At 40.0% G+C, this 24,224-nt stretch overlaps 2 protein-coding genes across 2 annotated transcripts; both read left to right on the forward strand.

The window, feature by feature from the left end:
* The first annotated feature begins 1,246 nt into the window (after nucleotides 1-1,246).
* On the forward strand, nucleotides 1,247-19,343 carry LOC119919277 (dehydrogenase/reductase SDR family member on chromosome X-like). The gene is made up of 7 exons (XM_038739688.1): nucleotides 1,247-1,384; nucleotides 8,696-8,803; nucleotides 10,105-10,173; nucleotides 14,296-14,397; nucleotides 14,518-14,725; nucleotides 15,665-15,872; nucleotides 16,584-19,343. The coding sequence occupies exons 1-7, from the start codon at nucleotides 1,285-1,287 to the stop codon at nucleotides 16,764-16,766; spliced, it is 978 nt and encodes a 325-aa protein (XP_038595616.1). The 5' UTR covers nucleotides 1,247-1,284; the 3' UTR covers nucleotides 16,767-19,343.
* Nucleotides 1,249-8,425, forward strand: LOC119919276 (E3 SUMO-protein ligase ZBED1-like). Its single transcript, XM_038739686.1, has 2 exons — nucleotides 1,249-1,384; nucleotides 4,477-8,425. The coding sequence occupies exon 2, from the start codon at nucleotides 4,511-4,513 to the stop codon at nucleotides 6,536-6,538; it is 2,028 nt and encodes a 675-aa protein (XP_038595614.1). The 5' UTR covers nucleotides 1,249-1,384; nucleotides 4,477-4,510; the 3' UTR covers nucleotides 6,539-8,425.
* Nucleotides 19,344-24,224: the final 4,881 nt, after the last annotated feature.

Consider the following 24,224-nt stretch of genomic DNA (forward strand, 5'->3'; position numbering starts at 1 on the left):
GTTTCAATGATATCATCTGCATGGGCTAAGCCTGGCATTTAAGATAAATGTTTTAGTAATAACAAGATGTAAAAAAAAATCATTACAAATTAATTATATTTAACAAAGAACACATTATACTTCCCGTGTCAGCAGAGCATGTCCGTGATGGTCTCTGCAGATTTTTCTGGGAATTCGGGGGATTTTATAACATGAAATAATAATTAAAAACTCACACAAGAGGATTATTTTATAGGCTGATTCCCTGACGACACTGACGTGACCTTCCAATTTGCGGCTTCCGATTCAACAGTAAATGGGAAAGTTAAGGGAAACTCCGGTCCAGATCAAACATCCACAATGCCTAGAGGGTTCAAATGTGATTTAGATTGACGCTAAAGCAATCTGTAAGGTCCCTTTTCCGCTGTTTCGATCACACTTGCCCTAGCTGTGTGTCCTCCTGCTGTGACTTTGCATTAGCCTTTCTGTGACTGACTCGCCTAGAAATATCCAGAATCCTTTAGTTTTGCTGCCATATTGTCCAGTTATATTGCTGCTGTACTGCTGGTGGCTCAGTGGATAAGACACAAACCTCTGGTGTGGGTGACCTGGATTCAAACCACCACATCCAATGTGTCCCTAGCCCATAATTCCTCCAGAGGCATGTGACCTCTGGCACATATAGCAATTGTAAAAAGTGGCAGCTAAATAACTAATTATTGTTGTTGTTGTTGTTATTACCAAGATTGACACAGCAATAAGTGTTTTATCATTCCAAAACAAAAATTATCTTATGAGCCCAACCACATCTGCCTAATTAGGCCTACTTTGCCTACTTACAATATTTAAATGTTTGTAGGGGTCTTTTTTCCTCTGAAAGAAATTAAAACAATTATAAAGAGTGGCCAGTCTGCAACTTGAAAATTCAACAACTCCCCATGTTTCTTTCTCTTTAGGAAATTCTAAATTGTTATTTTTGACTCATGAATTGGGAACTATAAGGGACTTTTATATAGTATTTGTTTCAGAAGTAAAATATGAGATTACATACTATTCATTGTGTAAATGACCCCTCCACGGGGAACCAGCCCTACGCTCAGCTTTAGCCTAAAATATGATAAAAACACATTCATAAAATGCAGTATGTTGTTTTAACAGTTAATCTGCACCATTTCTGGCATTTTGTGACGCAATTTTCCCAGGGGCGGAACCAAGGAAAGGAAAAACCCCATGGCAGGCTCCGAGCCGGACTCATTGACGTGAAGCACCGTTGGACTCGGAAGTTGTCCGGTCGGAAACAGAGGGATGTGGCTGCTGGCGGTGTTGGTGCCTCTTCTCAGGCTGTATTTCTGCGGAATTAAAGTTCTTATCTATCAGACGTTCAACAGATCTTTTACGCTGCCAGGTCAGGTCTATCTATATTCCCCAAATGTCTGTCACTGTCTGCTAATCTGTAATCTTTAATGTTATATTTTCATTTCAAATACGTGCCGCTTGCATGCCGAACTTCTTTAGAAATTTGACAGTTTACAGAAATATTACTTTATTCGTCGACCTGTGAACATAGTTGATGGAGTCTGAATTAAGACTTTTAATAACGGTGTCTTCTGGGCAGTTCGGCGTAATATTATTTCTGATTAGTCAAGCATGTTTAGTGTGATCAGTAATTTACTCAATACATCAGGTTCATCTTCCAACAGTGACGTTACTTAAGTTATGTAACTTAACGTTAGCTTACATTGTGAACCAAATCTGATAAATGCGAGTTCAGTGAAAAGAAATGCGACCAGAGGTGTCGTGTGTGTGTGTGTGTGTGTGGATTTAACTAGCTAAAAGGGATAACGGTAAAGTCTTAACAGGCGTTTATGGTTGGAAACATTGAAGACAACGTTAAATTGGGGATATTCTTAATGGAGTTTGGTGACACCGTTTATGAGTGCACCACCTGTCACTATTTATTTTGCCAGCTAGGGTGACAGTTAAAAGACTGTGTTATAGTGTATCTAATAAAGCAGTTTTTTATTCAAATGAACTGACTTTAATAGTGCCCTTACGTTTATATTAACTAGAACTACATACTGCTAGGCCTACTACATACTATCCACTCCAAGTGACGGGCTCTGGGGTCTGGTGGTTGAATGGCTCAAAAATAGGATCTTCACTCAGGAGAATGGGGTTTCTGTCCTGTGTGAAGCCAAAAGTCAAAATGTACTTTTTAATTTTAGACTCACTTTACATAATTTCAGTTTTCTTTTAAATTGTTTCCAGTTGTGGTTGCGGTTTTAGGTAAACAAATTACTTGGTTGATTTAGGAAAAGATTATTGGGTTTGGGTTAAAATTACAAGTCAGCGTTGACTTTTGGTTTGACATGGGACACGAACAGAATGCTCTGAAGGCAAACTTCACCCATGTGCAGAAACAACCCGTAGAAATCTTGCAAGAGTTTCGCGAAATCTAGGGTTTTACCATCTTGACCATAGACTGTGTAAAAGAAGTGGACGTAGCCACCATGGTGTCACCCATAGGTTTGTGGACTACCATTTTGAAGTGGCTTTTTGGAAGGGACTTGACTGGACATGACCATATCTGGGTGAGAGGGTGGCGATAGCTTGCTTGGTTAGTAAGGTGAATCTGTAATATTAATTGGGATGCAAATTTTGGCTAGCGAAAAAAAAAAAAAAAACAGGCTTAAAACCAAATGTACTTACCAGAAAAATTACAGGCGACTCCTACTGAACTTTTTCAACAGCGCTGCTTATATTTACACATTGTTGTGGATATGAGTACCCTCCTATACTGATGGACAGGTGTCCAAAAGACTGTCGCTCTCCATAGACCCCCCCCCATGTTAAAAAGACCAACTTTACAGCAGAAATAAATATGTTTACAGCCTGGTTTTGGTCCTTATAGCTAATTTCCCCCATAATGAAAACTGTGTGACAATTATATTGAGGCTTAAAGTTATGCATAATCAAGGGTGTATATTATAATTGTATTATATAGGGTGTATGAAGAGCAGATATGCAAACTCAGCGTTCAGTGTGTCAGTGTGTTATTAACACCTTCCACTGTTCAACAAGCACAATGCCATCATTAATGGGAAACACTAGCACTTGCAGTAACCTAAAAACGTTTTTATTTATTTATTGTTAATTGAATAGGGTTGCTTATCTAATGGTAGAGAAACCTGCCTAAAACGTTGGGAATTTAAGCATCAGACTTCACTCTTGACTTTGAAAGAAGTAGTAGTAGTAGTAGTAGTATGTTGGACTTTGGGCAAGGTCCCACTACTTTTTGCTGAGTTTAAAAGCCGTGGAGACAGCTAGTAAGTGGACCTTGAGCTTCAAATGAATCTTCTTGTAATACCTTAAACTATTAAAACATGTGATGGTAGAGTGAGAAATCATTAATGCAAAACACTGTAAGACAAAGAGGCGATTGTGTCTCCAGACACACACTAGTGTAATCTCACAAAAAATGCAAGCTGTTTAACAAGTAGTAAGGAGATTTCCTAAATTCCCACCATGGCAAAAAGATAAAGCCTGACTGGCTTATGAAGCAAAAATTCCAGTTTTGCTGCCTGGGTCTCTATTTATTTTTTTGGTTTTGGACATCAGTGTTTCTGGTTATGGACGACATTTACAGGAGTTTAGGTCTGTTGTAATTCTCCACTGCATTGTAAAACCATGCATGTACAAATAAGTAGAGTAGGTCAAAGTGCTACGTTACACAAGCTCTCTTAGCTTTTGTTGTCTGATAAATAAACTAAATTAACTCATAAAATGTCAAGAAAGGAAATATTCTTAAACCTATTTTCCTATCAAACAGAAACACCGTTCTAATGAAGTTTAAATAGTATGGTTAATAAATAATTACACAACTCAGACAGCATTGACACATACTGTATATTTAAATTAGTATAAGTAATTAGTGTAATTTGTTATATTTGTTAATAATAATAATAGTGTTGTGTGGCTCGTCCACATAACAGACTTCTCTCTTAGATATGAGCTCCTCGTTTTTGCTTGCATGGTCAGAGTCTGCCTGTTTTACCCAGTTCTGAGTAAACTTTACTCCTTCCGTGTTTGTTTATTCTGAATGACATTTCTTTGCTGCCTCCCGTACATGTGAGAGAACTAATGAAGAATCTAATCTATTTATCCATATTTTATTTCTTGCAACGAATAAGAAAGTAAGTTAGGCAGTGACCAGCAGAAGTGATAGTACATGATCTCGGAGAGGAACCTTCCTTCAAGGAGGTGTAATTATTAATTGAAAATGCAGAAGTTGGTATGGGAGATATGAAATATAATGACTGTTTGCATGTGAAGCAGGTTATTGGAGATCAGGCTGCAGCATGGGTAGAAGTAATCTGATTTCTTGTGTGCATGTGTACATTGCTGAAACAGTTTACAATCCTGTTTCAGTGTAGCTTCTCAAATGGCTGTAATGATTTCATCAACATCCTCAAATGTTTATTTCACTATTCTTGTTAGGTACTCAATAAGTGATTGCTTACTGAAGGAACCAATGGAGGGTAAAAGTTCAGGACCTTCATGCTCTGGCCTCAATCTGGTCGCACACCCACGGGCAAAAAGCAAAGTCTGGAAATACTTTGGCTTTGACACAGATGCAGATGGCTGCGTATTGCACTGGAAACGGATATACTGTCGCGTATGTATGAGTCAAATTGCGTACTCTGGAAACACATCCAATCTGTCGTACCACCTGGAAAAAAACCACCCTGTAGAGTTCAGTGAGTTTGTGAAGAGCAACACGGATCAGATGCGCGAGGCGTTCGCCACAGCCTTCTCTAGGATAAAGACTGAGCCTTCAGGTCTACATGTTCAGCAACAATCCCAGGACACAAACCTACGGCAGAACTTAGACTTTGAAAACAGACGACACAATGATCTGACAGCTGCTGTCATCAACTTCATCTGCGAGGGGCTGTACCCTATAGCTGTAGTTGAAGAGCCTACATTCAAGACCTTAATGAGTACCATCGATCCCGAGTATTCTCCACCCAGCAAAAGTGATCTAGCAGTTAAAATGCTTCCTCGGATGTATTGCCGTACCCGGGACATGGTCTTTAGTGAGCTTGCGGGGGTTTTGAACTGTGGCATTACTACAGACCTTTGGCAAAGCCAAACCCAGAATAGAACATACATATCACTCTCTATGCATTCGGTTAATTACAACAGTTCAACTGGCTTCTCTGTGGCCAACAAATGCCTTAAAACTTTTGAAGTACAAGAGGACAACACGGCCGAGAACATCACCAGAGCTATGTATGAAGCCTTTGTTGAATGGGGAATAACTCATAAAGTCAGCGGTGCCACGACAAACGGTTCACTGGACATTGTAAAAGCATGCTCGCTCCTGGAACTATCAGTGGAAATGCCGTGCTTTGGACATACGGTCAATCGTGCAATGGATGAAGCCTTCCAGCTGCCGCATGTGGACAGCTTTTTGGGATGCTGCCGCAAACTTGTTGATCATTTCAGAGAACCGGCAATGTATCTGCTGAAGGAAAAACAAAAGCAGCATGGCCTTGCTCAGTGTGCACTTATCACAGACAGGGGTAGGTCTTGGTTGGCCACATTAGCAATGTTACAAAGACTGAAAGAGCAACAGGTTGCTGTAACTGCAGCACTTATAGAGAATTCCAGCAGCCATCATTTCAGCTTTGATGGTCCTGACTGGGCCTTGTTGGAGGGCTTGGTTGAAGTCCTCCAGTCTTTTAAAGTTGTGGCAAACATGATAACTTCTTGCAGGTACCCAACCATTAGCATGGTTAGGCCTGTGCTTCATATGCTGTTGAACACCACCCTCAAGGTCAAGGAAGGGGACCCCAAAGAGATCAGCATGACCAAAGAGGTCATCTCAAAGGTCCTTTCAAAAACCTATTCACAGAATTCACCATTATTGCAAGAAATTTCAACATTCCTCAACATTGCTACCTTCCTGGATCCTCGGTACAAGAAGTTGCCTTTTTTGTCCACTCAGGAATGCTCCAAAGTTGAGAATAACATCATTGAGGAGGCAAAAGCAATCCTTGAGAAGCAGATTGCGGAGCGACCATGCCTAGATGATTTCTCCTTGGTATCTGACGAGCCACCTAGCAAAAAGCAGACCCCTCTAAGAGAATCTTCGTCCAGCAGCGTAACACAGAACAACCCTTTGGCTGCCATATTTTGCCAGTCTGATGCAGACCAGAGCCAGGAGGAGTTGCATGCACAAGTGGTAGAGGAGCTCAGCAACTACAAATCACAAAGGGTCTTGGGTCTTGATGAAGACCCTTTACTGTGGTGGTCAAGTCATGCGCCCTTGTTCCCCACCCTACCCAAGGTGCTCCAGAAGTACTGGTGTATTCCTGCAACGAGTGTACCTTGTCACAGGCTGTTCAGCTCCTCTGGGACTGTTCTGTGTGGGAAAAGGAACCGTATAGCTCCAGCATTAGTTGATCAACAGGTCTTCTTGTATGAGAACTCGCGAAACTACTATGAGCCTGAGCCTTGTGAGGATGACTTGGACAATGTTCATGAAGGAAACTAGTCTGGGTCACTCACTTGAGGACAGTGTGCTAAACATTGCAAAAAGTCAAATAACTGTGATGACGTTATTCCTTGTATACTGTTGGCCTACATGGCAGACCTGGTGAAGCATTAAAACCAAGGTGTATCAGTCAGTAGTAGGCTTGAGCAGTATCTATGTTTTGATACCTTTCTGACAGTTATTACGCTAGTATGCGCTATTTAGGTAAAAACAAACAAAAAAGCAACTGGTGATAGAAGTCACTATTGCATCCTAGAGACCCTAAGTGATGCTACTCGGCCATTAAAATCTGTGCATTGCAACTCCACTCAGAGAATGAGAAACACGGCCTGTGTGACACGGAGATGACATGAGAGACAGACTCTAAACTCTAATCCAAACTGAGAACACAGAAAATAAATGAGCCATTATGATCGATCCACCAGAAAGAGGAGTGTCTGTTTTTTATGGTATTTAAAATCATACCTTTGGGATATCTAGTTTCCGTGTTATTGTAATACTTTGATACTGCCCAAGCTTAGACAGTAGTATGAAAATGTAATGGACTTGTTATGATAACCTTCCTTTGAGTAATCTGTACGAAGAGTTTGACCTATATTGTCTCGGACAGAGCTTAAGTCAGGCAGCATAAGCAAGAGAAATGGCTATCCTGCATCCGTCCAAGTTGGAAACACCTAGCAACAATCTCCAAAGCCCACACTTCCTCTTGTTTAATTTGTAAATGGAAATGTAAAATCCAAAACCAGCTGCTTAAGAAATCAAATCATATAATCTTTATAGTCCCATCACAATCAACTCAGTACAACTTACAGTGAAATTCATTCTCTGCAGTTAACCCATTTTAAGTGTGAGGCGCAGTGTTAGGGGACCATTACATACGTGTTTTTTCATTTTGGGGGAACTGGAGAATTTGAAGCAAACATGCAGGCAGCGTGGCTCCAGGTCCAATCTGAATATCTCAACAAATACGAATTACTTTAGCGATGCTCTAACTTTCCGTGTAGCGCCATCATCGGGTCAAAGGTTGTATTTATCCAACACTTTGGTTCCTAATGACATTCCCATCAGAATCGGCTGTACTTTGTGTTTGAAATATCATGCTAACACACTAAACTAGGATAAAGAACATGGTGAAAATTGTGAAAACTGAGCATTTTCATTGTGAGCATGTTAGCATGTAGCTCAAAACAGCACCATGCAAAAGTACAGCCTCACCGAGGGACCGTGGCTTTAGACGCAGGGGTGATGTTGGACTTCTTTCTACTTTGTGCGGAGCCAGGCTTGCCATTTTCCCCTGCTTGCAGTCTTTATGCTAAGCTAAGCTAACAACATCCTGACTCCAGCTCTATACCTAACGCACTAAACGTAAATTGAAGTAAATCTTCTGGAACGAGTGTATTAAAGCCTTTAAGTCTAATAAACATATATATTTTTTAAAATAGCTATTGCACAAATTAGCTAAAATCATTAAATTGCTACAGTTGACGTTTTTCCTTCCTCACTGTAGTTTTTTTTCTGTCAAAAGCTCTACAGAAAATGTAGTTTGTAGTTTGCACATCCACCTGTAATCAAAAACTAAAAGAGTTCTGGTGATTACATAATAACACTGTGTGTTGTCTCTCATTATCTGTGCCTCCTGCAAACATCTGCTGTATGTTCTACGCTCTGTTTATATATTTTTGGCCTTTTCTGTTGCACTTTTTTGAGGTTCTGTAATTCAGGTGTTTAAGTTTTGTTTGGGATGAACTTTGTAAATATATTATGTATATGGACATTGCAGCATTAACAATGAATGAGTTTTAAAATTGTCTTGCTCCGCAGAACATAAAACACATATTATTATGATGTAAAATAACTATGACAGTAAAGCTTTTGTTTTCAACATTGCCTGACTGGTTGATGTCGTGTCTTTCACAAGGCGAACAGATAACACTTTATTAATTTATTCTTCTCAGTAGTTCACATAGCTTACCCTTCTGTTTTAGTCTTAAGAGTCTTTCTTCCCTGCAAGTTCAGGAACTGGATCAATAACAATCAATGACCTGGCTGTGATGTAACTACATTTAACTGCGCAGGGGAAAAAAAGTCATACTGATTCCCAAAAAATAATGAATTTGCATAATGTTCTCATGTGGTCCCCTTTCTCCTCCCACACAGTCTTACCCAAGCAAAATGGAAGGGTTGCCATTGTGACTGGGGGTACCAGAGGAATGGGTTTTGAGACAGCGAGACACCTGGCAAGCCTGGGCATGCATGTTATCATAGGTAGGCAACTGTCCAACCATATCACAGGTTATAAGTCTGCAGTTCAGCTGTAATTTGCAGTCTCTCCCCCCTATCTTAATTTTATTACTGTAAATAAATGATATAATGTTAAAAAAAGACAAGTTGTGCGCCATAATTGTGTCAAATTCAGTTTTTCAAAAGCCACGTAACAACATAGTGTTACTTTCTTGCACAAAAAAATATGGAGTACAACATTTTTAACAATTTGTGCTTATTTTAGCTACTGCTTGAGCATTGCATTGGCTATACTTTTACATTTGTGGTTTATACCCTAAGATATCATAGATTCCAATGTTTTGTATTTACAGTGTATCAAAGAGCTTGTATAATTCATGTTGAAGTTGGTACACACTGTGTGGAAATTTAAACAGACCTACCACCGTGTTATCGCTCTCAAGTCGTCACATATGGGCGCATAATCAAGACCCTTTGGCGTCGGTTTGTGACGCACTGGGAAACCCCTAGCGTCATAGTTCAACGCAGTGGGGAAAGCCGTGTAGCGCTGTGTAGTTTTCAGTGTTAAAGGAAGGTTTAGGATATTTATCAGAAAAGTCCATGTAAGGAGGTGGAGGGGTGGGCTAGAAACCGGATTTTACACAGGAGACCAGTGTTCGTTTCCTGTGTGAAACAAAAAGTCAACATTTAATGGTTTTTTAGTTGCGTTACTTGAGTCAAGTAATATTGTTATTTTAACATAACCAAGTACTTCTGGTGCCTAAACCTAACCAAATTGCTACGTTTCACAACATTAACCACTAGTTTTATTTTGAAAGTCTAACCGGACGTTGCATATTTGTTGTTTTTAACTTGACTGTTCAAAAATGACACACAAAGGGGTAACCAGGTCGATAAAAAGTGACGCCAAGGGATCTTGAACAAGCGTCCATGTGTGACGAGTATTGGAGGTCTGCTGCCTTGCACCTTGCCCCACGTCAGACTAAATTCCATTGAGCTGACTGACTGAAGTAATGGTCTTACATTTAAACCAACAGGAACAATCCCCAATAGGCAGGTGCTTTGTGTTTACATGCTCTGTCATTTAGTTGCATGCAGTGTTTTGTTTAGTAGTCAAAATGATAAAAAAAATAAACCTTAGATTGATTATGTTTTATGATGTAAGAATTTCCAGGATAGATGAATAATTAGTATACTGCTATAAACAGATGACATGACATTCTTTAGCTAGTCTTACTGAGTCGGTGTAGACAGTTGGATTTAGTTGAAGTGGATATCTACTGGACATCTGCCCACCAAGCCTCTCTGATCTCCATCATCTCCAGCTGGGAACGAGAAAGAAGAGGGCGCAGCAGCCGTCAGGAGGATTCATGAAGAAGGCAGCGAGGGGAAAGGTAATCATCTACCTGTCTCCATCTCTCTCTGTTGCTTTTATCAATTTGCTAGCCAAAACAAAAGCTTTTAGAAAATAGTATAGTGACACAAAAGTGATGCTCAAAGTGGAACCTTCAAATCAAAGCTGGTCCTGTAAGATTTCATTGGATAGAGACAAAAATGCAGATTTAAAATGATGTGGATATAAGTCATTTGTAATCTCCATTATTAAGTTTTAATTGTGTTTCAAAATGTGGCACACAATCTTGCTGTTATCTCTTTAAAAGCTTTTCAAACCCCGTTTTAATATTAACTTAATGCTTTTATATTTTACAAGGACTGAAGTCCTTTTGCTGCGCACCCCCTCATAGGATAGCCAACACCTTATCTGAAATTATTCATGTCAATAAACAGTATGGTGGGTTGTAAATGGTAGAGCCAGATATTTGCCAGCTTTTCAGAAACTGTTAAATAAAGAGGTCCATTTGTGTGCATGCACTGCCGCCACAGCAGGAGGCTCTCGGAGCTGGAAGATGACAGATCTGTGGAAGCCAACTGCAAAATGTCGCTCGGCCTCTGTATACACCGATCAGCCATAACATTATGACCACCTGCTTGTCGGTCTCCGCCGAAACAGCCCTCACTCGTCGAGGCATAGACCGCTGTGAGTGTGCGCTGTGTGTTCTGACAAGTTTGGTGCATCGGACTACACATGACAGCTTTCGCTTCCCTCATGCCTTGGCCGTCCACGACCCTGTCGCCAGCTCATCTTTTTTCTTCCTTGGACCAGTTTTGATAAAAAATATTGTAAATATTTAATGGTTTAATTTCTGCTTTATGGGTTGTGGACAAAACAAGACATTTGAGGACATAATCTTGGGCTTTGGGCTCATCATCATATATTTTATAATTTTCTGACTTTATACAAGGTACATTTATTTTACACATACAACAGGGTTGTAAGATGAGATGCAGTTTGTAGTTATAGAAACTAATAATCGACAACGAAAATAATCATAAGTTGCAGCCATAGCTTTAAATGGGAATCCTGGAGACGTCCATCTGTAATTAACCTGATTGAAGTTGAATAGAGGCAAGTGTCCTAAAATTTGTAAAATCTTATCTTAAACCTCCTGAGTGCTGGATAAATAGTCCAATCTAACGATGATTTCTACCCAAAGAGCTCTTTGTTTCAGCCTGACGATGTGTGAGAAACAGCACTAATTAGACCAGGGATTAACTGAATTCCAAGTAGGCTTCTCCTTTATATGGACATTCTTTGGCACATAACCCTCTCTCATGAGGCATTTCAATTAGTGTAATGCAGAATATGCTGCAGTGGAGGTGTTGAATTGATTTAATTAGGTGTTTGAGCAACTCCTCATATATGGACGCTTGGCCAACACCCCTTGGGATTGCTTGTTAACTCCCTGGGGTACCCCTTTTACATAAACTTTCAGACGTGTACGGCTGCGTGGTCAAGTTAGCAAGACTAAATATGCATATGCAATACGTCTAGTTAAACATTCAAAATGAAACTAATGCTTAATGTTGTGAAAGGTAGCAATTTGGTTAGGTTTAGGCACCAAAGTCCTTGGTTAGGATTAGTAAAACCTCATGGTTTGGTTTAAAAAAAAAAAAAAAATACATTACTCGGACTTTTCTGTTATTTACTATGCACCTGCTTTTAGCGTTCATAATAAATGACGCTACAGGGCTCCCCCCCGTGCGTTGAGCTACGACGCTAAGGGGCTTCCCAGGGCGTTACAAACTGACACCAAGTTGCTAAAAAAATAAGACTTTAGGGAGAAAACTGGGCATAACCCCAGAAGCCACACAGTGCAGACTCACCTCTGTAACTGTCTGAACTAATATTGTTTTTTAAGTCCACTTTTACCCTTAAATTGTCCTTGGGTAACTGCAGATTTGGATAATTTGAAGACTTCACACCAAACATCATCATTTTTACCGGTGGTGGAAGAAGAATTTAGGTCCTTTACTTAAGTAAAAGTACCTGTACAACAATGGGGGGAAAAAAATCCAGTAAAAGTACAAGTCCTGCATTCAAAATTAGTAGTAGGACTATTGATAGTATTGTAAGGGAGGGTTACTGAATACCCAAAATAAAGGTCGGTCTTAATCCTAACCTGTCATTTAAAAATGATCAAACAAAAATCATACACCAGGTAAAGGACACCAAGCATCGATTGAGTTTCCCGAAATAAAGCTGACGGCCTTTAAACCAAATAATAATCAACCCGTGTGATTCAAATTCACAGAATTAACAAATCAAATTAACAGAACCCACGTTCAAAATTTAGACTTCTGAGAAGAAAAACACTAAAAAGTTTTAGAACATTTTTCTACTTCTTCAAGTCCAGTGAAAAACCTTAAATGGTACAAAAGTAAGCAGCAAACTGACAAAGATAAAAACAATGTCACTAAAACTGAGACATTTTCAGATATAAAATTAACAATTAAAGTAAGGAGTTTTGTTCATTATCTCACTGTAGGATCAACTGATGACGACTGGTCTGTCTTACTTGATTAATATTATATATATATAGCCTATACAATGTTGTACAAACAAAGCTTCTGAGGGTGAATTAACACGCTGTAGAAATTTGTTTCTTTCAACTTCCACTGCTGCAGAATTATTTGAAGTTCACTCATAACTTGATCTCTGAAAATTGGACATCTCAAATTTACACAATTTCTCTGTTTTTCTGACCTAAACTTTGTCTTTACCTTCTTTGGTTATTCTGGAGCAGTGAAAGGTTAAAGGTTCAGTCCAAAATAAAAATGTTTGCATGTAAGAGAGAAGTCGGTTTCTTCTGGGTCGTCGTGCTGCTAAATTCCCTTTTGCTCTCTAATGCTGCGCCTTCATGTATCAGAGTCTTTATGTGTCCTGTGATGATTACCAAAATGTTTCAGTGATACCTCATTTATCCCTTAAATTTATTGATCGATTGTGAGAAATGCCGCTACTTCTTATTTCACTTCAAGTAGGAATTAAATTTACAGTGTTTTATATGTTATTATTTTACTGTAAAATATTTAATTTAAATACATGTTAGGCCTAAAATTATTTCCATCCCTGCCTGGCTACCACACACAAGAGTTAAAAGAGTTTAAAAGTGGTGGCTGTACTTTTTTAAGTTTATTTGTGTGTATGTGTGTATTTATAGACATACACATATGTACATATATGTGTATATGTACACTGAACAAAATTATAACACTTTTGTTTTTGCCCCATTCGTCATGAGCTGAGACTTTCTAAGTACAAAAAATTTATTTAATCTATTTCTATTTCTCTCAAATATTGTTCACAAATCTGTCAAAATCCTCCTTTGCCGAGATAATCCATCCACCTCAGGTGTGGCATGTCAAGATGCTGATCCGACATCATGGGTATTGCACAGTGTGCCTTAAGCTGGCCACAATAAAAGTCTCACCAGCTAGATCTGCTGCTCCAAAATTTCCAAAAGATCAATGAATGCAGCTTTAAATTCAGAGGACGACATGTTTTCACACTGTGTGACGCTGTCACGTAAATAGCATTACTTATATATTGTATTCTTAGTTTGTGTGTTCCAGCACTTGAAGTCACCCACTGCATGTGCAGGGCTTTTCTTTTCAAGATGGACGAGGTCAAAGGTTGCTTTTGTTTTGTTTTATACTCCCTTTCTTGAAGTTCAACAGGCATCTGTAGAACATCTTGTTTTAGGTAGTCTAGGAACAAGACGTTAGTTCATTCCAGCTATCTTTAAAAACCTGCAGTCATAACTGCTTGTTTAAATATTTTAAACCAGTAGTTCTTAACCTTTTTCACATCAAGGACCCCTAAACTGACAAAACTTAGACCCACATGTGATGGTAGTTTTGCTTTTAGATGTTTTATTACATAAAGTGTATGAAACCAATGGCCTTATAGTCACACTTTCTGTCATTGTGTCCCTGTATCGAATTATAGTAAAAGAAATTATTTCCCTTTTTGCTGGGGAACCCCCTGGAAACCCCTTTAGGACTGTTTTAAACAGTCTTAACTGGTCAGACTAACTTATCAAATCACAGTTATCTTTATCTCTGTCACATCTCTCTGGAATTTGTGCTAACATGTTTTTATTTTGTTTTCACAGCTGAGTTCATCTTCCTGGACCTGACCTCACTGAAATCAGTGAAACGGTTTGTTCAGACGTTCAGAGACAGAGGTCTCCCCCTCCATGTTCTGTTTAATAATGGTAGGCCACTTTGATTGTCTCCGTAAATCCATAAAAAAAGTCATATAAGCTTATTATTTTTTTTAAAAGTCGAGGTCTTTCTCAAACTATTTTTACCATATGTTAAACGATCTCATGTAGCTGGAACCATGCTGGTTCCTGAAGCACAGACGGTGGATGGCTTTGAGTTCCACTTTGGGCTCAACTACCTCGGCCACTTCCTGCTGACCAACCTGCTGCTGGACGTCCTGAAGAGGTCAGGAAGACAGGGCCGCTGCTCCCGAATCGTCAACATGTCCTCTGCTACGCACTACGCAGGAGTCGTGAACATGGATGACTTAAACAGGAGGTGAGAGAAAAGAAGGAAATCGTAAAATGATTGTTGTTTTTTAGATCACTAGGCGGTTTTATAAACACTTAAAAAGCACGTTATTTTAACTGTGCAAACACAACGACAAGTGCATCTTTGGTGTTTCCACCTGCTATTTTGAATCATGCGTGTGCAGCAGTGCTAAAGGCCTGGGTGATATAGATCAGAGGTGACGTGGTGATTAATAATAAACACACTCTCAGCCTGTCACACCACCGTTCTTGTTGCTCTGAAACAGCTGAGCCAATCACAGTGACGCACAACGAGCTACCTCTGGAAAATCGTGTTGCTGTCAGGATGCTGCAGAGCGGCACGATGTGAACACGCAGCACCAAACACCTGCAGGACGACAGACGACAGACGACAGGAGCAAGTAATTAAAAAGTTTGGTGTAGCGGTAATATCAATCTGACACTATACTGCTCTACTGTATTTCACATTGTAAATACTTGCATTAGATGTTAAAGTGAGACACAGCAGCACATAAACAGGCAGAATATAAAGTTGTTACGGACCAGTCTGATGTGTGCAGAAGTCTGTTTGGTTTTTCTGCATCAGCCTACTGTCCTGTGCTCATTGTGTAATAAAGGTAAACATCCAATTTTGACCAGTCAATCAGGGATGGCAGTGTCTGCCGGTGAAATATCTAAATATTACCATGAATTTCATGTTCCCTGTGACGGACCACCGTCACTACGGTTGAGTATGCGCTGTGACTGCCATACCAACAAGCCTGGCTCTTGCGGTCAAGTTGCTTGTTTGGTACACTGTAGACCCGGGTTCAAATCCGGGTGGGGTAACTGCTCTTGCCTTTCTGTCACATTCCCCTCAGGATGATCCTCTGACTTCTCATCATCACCGTCACCAGTATAACATTCAGATTTGTTTAATACTTTGGTTTGTCACCCCCCTCTCCAGGATCTGCTACAGTTCCCATGGTGCCTACTCCCAAAGCAAACTGGCTCTGGTCCTCTTCACCTACTACCTGCAGGAGCAGCTGACTGCCGGCGGCTTCCCGGTGACCGTCAACGCCGTGGACCCCGGCATGGTGGACACGGCGCTGTACGACAACCTGTGGAGCCTCGCACAGGCCCTGAAGAAACCAGTTGCCAAGATACTGTTCAGGGTACATTTTCACCATAGCTTGAGTTAACACAGGCAAAATCTCTGCACAGCCTGGGACAGCAGAGTAAACAGTGCGTTATTTTTATGGAAAGAAAATATCAGTGCCATCAACTCTATTTCACTTTAATGATTTCCTTTCCGTCTGTTTAATTCTGGCATAAATTACATTAGCTCAGACATCAGAACACTTGTGAGTACAGATTTGTTCTTACATGGAACGCACTAGTGATTTGAAAGAACTTGAAGAGGCATTGCGCAATGTGAACATTTAATTTGGAATTTTATCTGTGACGCAAAACAAAATTCAGGAGCAGTCCAGACCTGTCGTATGACTCATGCAGATAGTCTGCATAGCTCCATAAGACAAAACATCTGTTTGATATTATGATGATAATGCTTTGGTCTGCATGATTTTGGAGTTAAAACAAAAAAATACTTTAAATAAACATAATAAAACTGAATGCTAAATGAATATTCACACCATCAACCGGGTGTGTGTGAATATTCTAGGTGTGTTGTAATGTTTTTTCTCTTTTTGGGTTCTCTAAAACAATTACAGACGCCGCTAAATTTGTAGTCTTTCTGTCTGTTGATGTCCAACAGCAGGACTATGAGGTTCTTTTTACTCTTTGGTAACATGTTTGTGAATGAAACACTCCATTCTTTTAACACAACCTGCTGACAGCCTTCTCTTCATGCATGTCCTTTTCAGAGTCCAGCAGAGGGAGCATCCACAGCCATCTACGCCGCAGCTGCCTCTGAGATGGAAGGTTTCGGAGGCTCTTACCTGTACAACGGCCAGAAAAGGCAGTCCTCCGACATTTCCTACGACTCTGAGCTACAGGCTAAGCTGTGGAAGAAGAGCTGTGAGTTAGTAGGCCTTCAGGAGGACTGACGGACCCCACTGGGACCCTCGCACAAGGAGCGCCATCTGGAGCTCACTAATCATATCGAACCACTGCCTGACTTTATATTGTTCCAACATGTACATTAAGAATTAATATCTCTGTGCTAACCGCTAATGCTGTAGTCCTGTAAACGTAACCAAACTAAAATGACTAAACTTGCCTTTTAGTAATGCAGTAATGGCCTGCAGGTACATAAATTAAGAAATAATAATAATCAAATTAATATAACTGATGAAACATACTTTTTATTAAATTGCACAGCCATGTTTTTGTTAGCCCGGTTCCATACCTTTCTATTACTGCGATGGTTAGAGAAATAATCCACCGACAATGGAAAATAGCCACAAAAATGGCGACAGTTGGGGATGAGCTGGACACAGGTGCGCTTCTTACACAGTCGACTCACAGAAATAACAACTCGTAAATCAACATATTTATGTTAACAACTTGAAAAAGGTTAACAGTGAAAGTAAATTAAGTTTCTGTGTGTCGACTAGGCGGGACAGATGTGTCGCTCACCGTTCACTGGTTTGGGAAAAACAAAATAAACCCAAACAGAAATGACCTAATATGACTGAAAAATGAGGTGAAATGAAGTAACAGTTCCGTCTGATTATCCGATTGCTCTCTAATTACTAAGATGTCCAAGATATACAGGAGAAGATTCAAAATCGTGTCAGTATTATGTAAAAGGCTGCGCATTGTGTCTGATTAGACCTCTGTCCAGGGTAAAGCTAATTAATGCTGTGCTGGTAATTAAAGCTTACGCCCTTTAGGACCTTATTTCAGCAAAAATATGTACGGTAATCAACGGTAAGAGACAACTTTATCCCATTTAAATTGTGCCCTGAATTACCCTGAATATTATGATGTTTGTCAATTTATAAGATAAAAGCTGTAGTTGGTTGTAAGTAAGTAAAGTAACATTTAGTTTTGTGAAAACTGCTTGGTTGCTACTAGCTAGGTAACTTAGCTGTGTTCCACGCACAGTTTAATCTGATGTATTTAATCCAACGACTCCTGATCCTCTTATCACATGTACACATGGAGGTTATTTTACCTTAGCTTCGGTAATATTAGCTTTAGTTAATAGGGGCGTTTTAAGATGACCGCAGCTGACTTTCGCTGACTTGATAGTCAGACGTGAGTGCAGGGGTTAAGCAGTGTTCAGTCAGACACATTATACTTCCCATAGAGCGCATGAGCTTACTGTGAGCTTAAAACAGTTAGAACAATGACTGATCCTGCTGCAATTGCCTTTGCAAATGCCGCTAGATCAGGCAAAATGGTGGTTCCAACTGGGTTCAGCCGGAGAATAGCAACTGCGTCGGCCTGACTCTTGCTCCTGTGAGGTTTAATTTCATGTGACATGGTGACGTTTTGCAGCGACATTTCTAACCAGCATGCCAAAGTTAAGTCCAGCATGCATCACGTTAAGTCAACGCTGCAAAGTTTTACGACAAACTGCAACTTTCTTGACTTGCAAAATTATCTTTTAAATTGACAAACCTCATGCTTGTATTTCAGGGCACAATTCAAATAAACATCAGTTGTCTCTCTCCGTTGACCACCGTATATACTTTTTCTGAAATAAGGTCCACTGGAAGGGGAGTGACTAGTGCTCCAAACTCTATCCGAGACGCTATGCTCTCCATTAGCTATACGATTAGCGCTGTTAGCTTAGTCACCAGAATGGTATAGCTAATAAACTGTATAATGGTTAACGTCCAGTACTTTTGTGGCATTAGCTACAAGTTTTACACCGTGTCTGTCAGTGGAAAGTACCATCAGCATACCACTCACTGCGTAAGTGCCGTTTCCCTCTTGCTTTGCTACTAGTTCTTATTTTCTGATATTCAGAGGCACTAACACTCACCACAGTGGATGACGTCGGTGTCGCATCACTTAGCAGATGAGACTGATGGGACAGATTCTGTTTCTACAACTGACTCCTGTTTTTCTTTGTACAGAGTTCTCCAAATGCACTTGTTGTGTTAATTGTCACTAAACCAGACTTTAATATGGGTGTTACACCACGCTGCGTTAAATAATCAAAACAACCTGAGCACTTGAACAACCTAAATGCCTTAGCGGTGCCTATTTAGGCCTATAAATAATTCTGTATCGATTTCTTAAATCATGTGGTCCTGATGGCATCATCGGTCCGTGACCTTCAGCTCTCACTGGGTCGGTTCGCAGCAGAGTGCGAAGCGGTTGGGATGAGGATTAGCACCTATAAATCAGTGGCCATGCTTCTCAGCAGGAAAGTGAAGGAGTTAAAGTACCTCGGGGTCTTGTTCACGAGTGAGGGGAGATTGGAGCAGGAGATTGGCCGGAGAATCGGAAGCAGCGGGGACGGTATTTTACTCGCTTTACCGCACCGTTGTGACGAAAAGAGAGCTGAGCCGATCTCGATCTACTGGTCGATTTTCGCTCCTACCTTCACCTATGGTCAGGAAGGCTGGGTCATGACCGAAAGAACGAGATCGCGGGTACAAGCAGCCGAAATGGGTTTCCTCAGGCGGGTGGCTGGTGTCTCCCTTAGAGATAGGGTGAGAAGCTCGGCCATCCGCGAGGAGCTCAGAGTAGAGCCGCTGCTCCTTTGCGTCGAAAGGAGCCAGTTGAGGTGGTTTGGGCATCTGGTAAAGATGCCTCCTGGACGCCTCCCTAGGGAGGTGTTCCAGGCACGTTCAGCTGGAGGAGGCCTCGGGGGAAGACCCAGGACTAGGTGGAGAGATTATATCTCCACACTGGCCTGGGAACGCCTCGGGATCCCCCAGTCAGAGCTGGTTAATGTGGCTCGGGAAAGAGAATTTTGGGCTCCCCTGCTGGAGCTGCTGCCCCCGCGACCCCGGATAAGCGTCTATAAACTGTCTATATTATATAGACATATATTGTATCATGTTATATGTATTTTAATGTGTTTATTTCTGTGCCGTGAAAACGTGGTAAAATACCTACCAGACTGTCCTTCATCTGTGTTGCAGTTACTGTCCAAGTTGCTTTCTTACTTTACTTCTTATTAATGTAAGACACTGTGTAATATCCTCTGGGCTATTTTTGTTAAATGTACTGTATACATTTCAGATGGTGACTTTATGATTTTATAATGCGCACAAATAGTTTACTATGATTTTTCCAGTGTATTAATTTAACTCCTGTAAATTAGTCTGTTTACAGTAATTATACAGATTGAGAAAGACGAACCACTTTGCAAGAATGTGTTGATTGCTAATAAAAAAATTGCCTTTTAGAGTCTGAACCACCTGGTATTTTATTAACTGTACAAATATAATAATGTATAAAACAATGTATGTTGTTTTTGCTATTATTTTTAGTAAAATAACACAAAAACAGAATTTGGTGGAGAGCTGATGGACACATTATGTCTGACAGGGAAACAATTGTGAGGAGATGTCTCATTTTCTAGTCTGGACAGGCTGAAAGTTCAATTCAAGCTTCTCTTCTCTTTAAAAATATACACTTAAAGAAAGATATTCGCTGCTTCTGGCGCATAATGCAACTTACGCTGATAACATCATTCTCCAGAAGTTATCCATAAAGCTTTCTCAAGAATTCACTCAACCAAAACATGGGAGTGTTTTTCAATCACGTGAAGGCCAGCTCACTCTGGGAGAATTTAAGGCACAGTGAAAAGCATTCATTCAGCACAAACTGTCATTATGTGGAGCAGCCAAAGATGATGCATGATCCACCTCTGGTGAGTCACAAGTCACGCAGAGCAGGAAAAGTGATTCTGCTGTAGGCGAGACTTCAGAATAAAGTTTCCGCTATAGTGCCATCTAGTGAGTGAACTAGCAACAACTTGATGCATACTGAAAGATTATCTAACTTTCTACACTGAACATTCACCAAATGACCAAAAGTATAGGGACAGGAAACAGGTCTTTAGTGCACTTTTGCATTGCAGTGGTGTTCTTGTAACTTTGTGTTCGGTGCTTTCCTGGTCGAACATGACAATGCTCCTGTGCACAAAGCCAGGTCTGGTATAGTTTGAGACAACTTGACTGGCCCTGCACAGAGCCCTGACTGCAACACCATCCCTCTGGGATGAAACTGGAACACTGACTGCAAGCCAGACCTCGTCGCCCAACATCAGTGTTGGACCTCACTAATACTCTTGCGGTTGAATGCGAGCAAATCCCCAAATCAGGCTTTCCACAAGATGTTGGAACTGTTCATTTTCCAGGCCGTGAAAGTTTATTCTTCACTTAAGGACTCTGAACTGAGGGAATAATAGTTTAACAACCTTTTCTGGAGCTTTAAACTGCATCTCAGTGTTCACTAATGAAGACAGTCTGTAAAAAGCTTCAGAAAGTGGTTTGAAAATAGATTTGTCAAAGACTATTTGGCAAAAGCAATTAGTGATAATTTAACTGGAGCCCTCAAAAGCTCCTAATGGACCTCTGAAAACCCCTATAACTGATTTTTGGCAGCACAGAAATCATTCATATGTTGATATTAGCACATACCGAAGGTCAAATCACAAACAAAGTCCTTTATTCAAGTGCAATGATGTGCAATGTTATTTATTAAATCTGTAATCAAACATACAAATCATTGAAACAGCCCCCATAAGTACAAGTAACCCAAGTAAACAGTCACTTTTGTTTGAGCTCTTTAAAAGCAAAGCTTTGTTATGTACCAGATTATAATGTGCAAGTCTAAGAGCTGATTTTGTTCAAATGTGCAAAGATGTAATAAAAAAGATTAAAAGGTGCCATCGAGTCAGGGAAAATCGTAGGTACAAAAATAATCTATGATGATTTGTTACATAGAAATGAGCAACGTCACACTGTATTAATCAATTTCCAACTTAAATACAAAGCGATGCAGCCAGCTTTTCCTTTAAGCACCACTTAGTATGGGCCTCATACCTGAAGAAGAAAGCTACGCAATGCCACACCGAAATCAACAAATACATAAAAAGTTAGGAATGATATAAAAATATGAATTCTCATGAGTATCTAAAAAGGATGACTTGGTAAAGTCAATTCTAAAACACAATACTGTGAGAAAATAAGTCACATCTTTTAATGTCAAAATGATGAGATACTTCTAGTTTGGCCAGTCCGAGCGTTACGACTGATTCAAATACTCGGCAGGAAGCGGCTTCCATACACTGTGGCACATACACATACACATAAACCTTAAAGTGAAAATTTTAATTTGATCTCAAACCGATATTCGAGTTAATACAGAGCAGAAACATCCCTGAAATTACTTTTCTGGTGGACAGACTATCTAATGAAAACACTGTTTTGACCTCAAACATAATATATATTTGACATTTCTCTACTGAAATATACTGTACTGTTTGTACTTATCAGCTGACATATACACCAATACTGATATATTGGTCAAGATATAGCCTGGTTCCACTGGAGACTACATTAAGTGTCACTTATTTCAGGCCAAATTAAAGGATATTATATCCTCTGTCCAGACAGTATCGGAATAAATGAACTGTGCTGTATAATTACTTCTTGTAGACCCTGAACAGGTTGAGAGGCAGTCTTGGATTCCTCATGTGGAAACACTGGACAGATTTTAAAAAAGCGAGATGATCCACTGATCCAGTCTGTCCTTACACACCATCAGGTGCATCTCAAAAACTTAGAGTATCATGGAAAAGTTCATTTTCTTCAGTAATTTAACTCAAAAAGTTCAATTTTCATGTATTCTAGCTTCATTACACATAAAGTGAAGCCTTTTTTTTTGTTTTAATTTTGAAGATTACGGCTTACAGCTCATAGAAATCAAAACTCCAGTAGCTCAAAATGTTAAAATAAATCATTTATAATACAGAAGTGTCGACCTGAGAAGATCTCTAATCAGCTAGTTAACTCAAAACACCTGCAAAGGTTTCCTGAACCTTTAATCTCTCAGTCTGGTTCTGGCGCTCACAGTGAACTTTTCCACGGTATTTTTGAGGTTGCACCTATGACACCATTATTAAATGCACCTTCAATAAAGAAATGTGAGCATTTAAACCTTCATCTCCTCGGGCCTCCAGGTGAGAACCTTAGCGCAGCTTTACATGCAGAGCCTGTTCAGTGGGTCAGGTTTGACCTGAGGCAGCATGCTGTGGATTACATGTGTGATTCATAACCCTGCTGTGTCACCGGATTACTACTAAGTACCATTTCATGACTGGACAAAGTGTTTCTGTGCTTGGTTGGGGTTGTTTTGATCGTGTTGTTTTCCAGTCTGGCAACACATTCCTTAAAGCAGAATATTGTACGTTCTGCAACATCCCTGTTGAGTAAACCGTGTGTAAACGTCAGTGCTGTGCGGTTTCTTAACCAGAGGATTTACTGGATTTAACCCTCTCCAGATGGCTTTTGTAATTCCAGGACACGCCTGTTGGCCCCAAATGTTGAGTCACCATTAAAATGTTGGCCATGTAAAATATGAAAAGCAAGACCAACCTCTCTCTCAATGCCACTGCTCTGGCGTCACACGACCCCCTTGTGACACAGAAATCTGCCAGCAGTGGTCACGATTACAGACTCAAGGTCAAGAGGCTTTAGAGGATAAAGAGAAGCAGGCTGACCCGCAGTCGCGTCACCATCTACAGTATGTGCTAACATCTAATCTAGCTTTTGTAACACAATGTGCATTTGTGATAGATCATGGAGCCATAAATGAGTGATACACAGTATGTCACTGGGATGATTCTGTAGTGGAAAAGCATTTCAGAATGAACAAAACTACCTGAAAGAGGAAAAACTAAAATAAATACCAATTAAGTGCGCTGCTAAGAGGCTTAATTGCATTTTTGCCTGTGCTACCATTATTACATACGAAAGACTTGGAACTAAACGCATATAAATTGTTGTCACTGCTTTTAAAATAACTAATTCCTTTAAACCTATGTAACAACTGTACTTTTAATTAGTCTTAGTGTTTATTTGTAGATCTTAAAGAGTCATTGAACGTCCTTTGGTTTTGGCGGGTGTGTCTGGTAACTCTGTAACTCTGCTCTGTCAGTATGCTGCCAGGTGATCTCAATGAGATCATCTGGTTAAATAAAAACAAATATATTTGCATTTACACTGCCGGTCAACAGTTTAGAACAGCCCCATTATTCTAGTTTGTATTGAAATATAAGTAGTTCAAGTCCAGAGAAAAACCTTTAAATGGTAAAAAAGGAAAGCAGCAAACTGCCAAAGTTAAAAACAAAGGTTATGTCACCAAAACTGAGACGTTTTCAGAGATAAAATTAACAATTAAATTGTATTGTTGTGTATTTATGTGTTTGTTTATTATTTAACTGTAGGATCAACAGATGCACACCTGGTCTGTCTTCCTTCATTAACGCCTTCTAGTAATATTGTACAAACAAAGTGTGTTTTACACAGCCTTAACTTTGTTGTTACCTTCTTTGGTTATTCTGCAGCAATGGAAGTAAATGAAGAACT

This window comes from Micropterus salmoides, unplaced genomic scaffold, assembly GCF_014851395.1.
Source record: "Micropterus salmoides isolate LMB-PRFRI ecotype aquatic unplaced genomic scaffold, ASM1485139v1 Ms_hic_scaffold_2646, whole genome shotgun sequence".
NCBI lineage: Eukaryota > Metazoa > Chordata > Actinopteri > Centrarchiformes > Centrarchidae > Micropterus > Micropterus salmoides.

Excerpts from the sequence above, each read along its gene's own strand:
- LOC119919276 (XM_038739686.1), top strand. The coding sequence starts at position 4,511 with ATGGAGGGTAAAAGTTCAGGACCTTCATGCTCTGGCCTCAATCTGGTC.
- LOC119919277 (XM_038739688.1), top strand. The coding sequence starts at position 1,285 with ATGTGGCTGCTGGCGGTGTTGGTGCCTCTTCTCAGGCTGTATTTCTGC. Across the intron at positions 10,174-14,295 it reads AGAAGGCAGCGAGGGGAAAG|CTGAGTTCATCTTCCTGGAC; the intron begins GTAATCATCTAC and ends TTGTTTTCACAG. Across the intron at positions 14,398-14,517 it reads CCATGTTCTGTTTAATAATG|CTGGAACCATGCTGGTTCCT; the intron begins GTAGGCCACTTT and ends GATCTCATGTAG.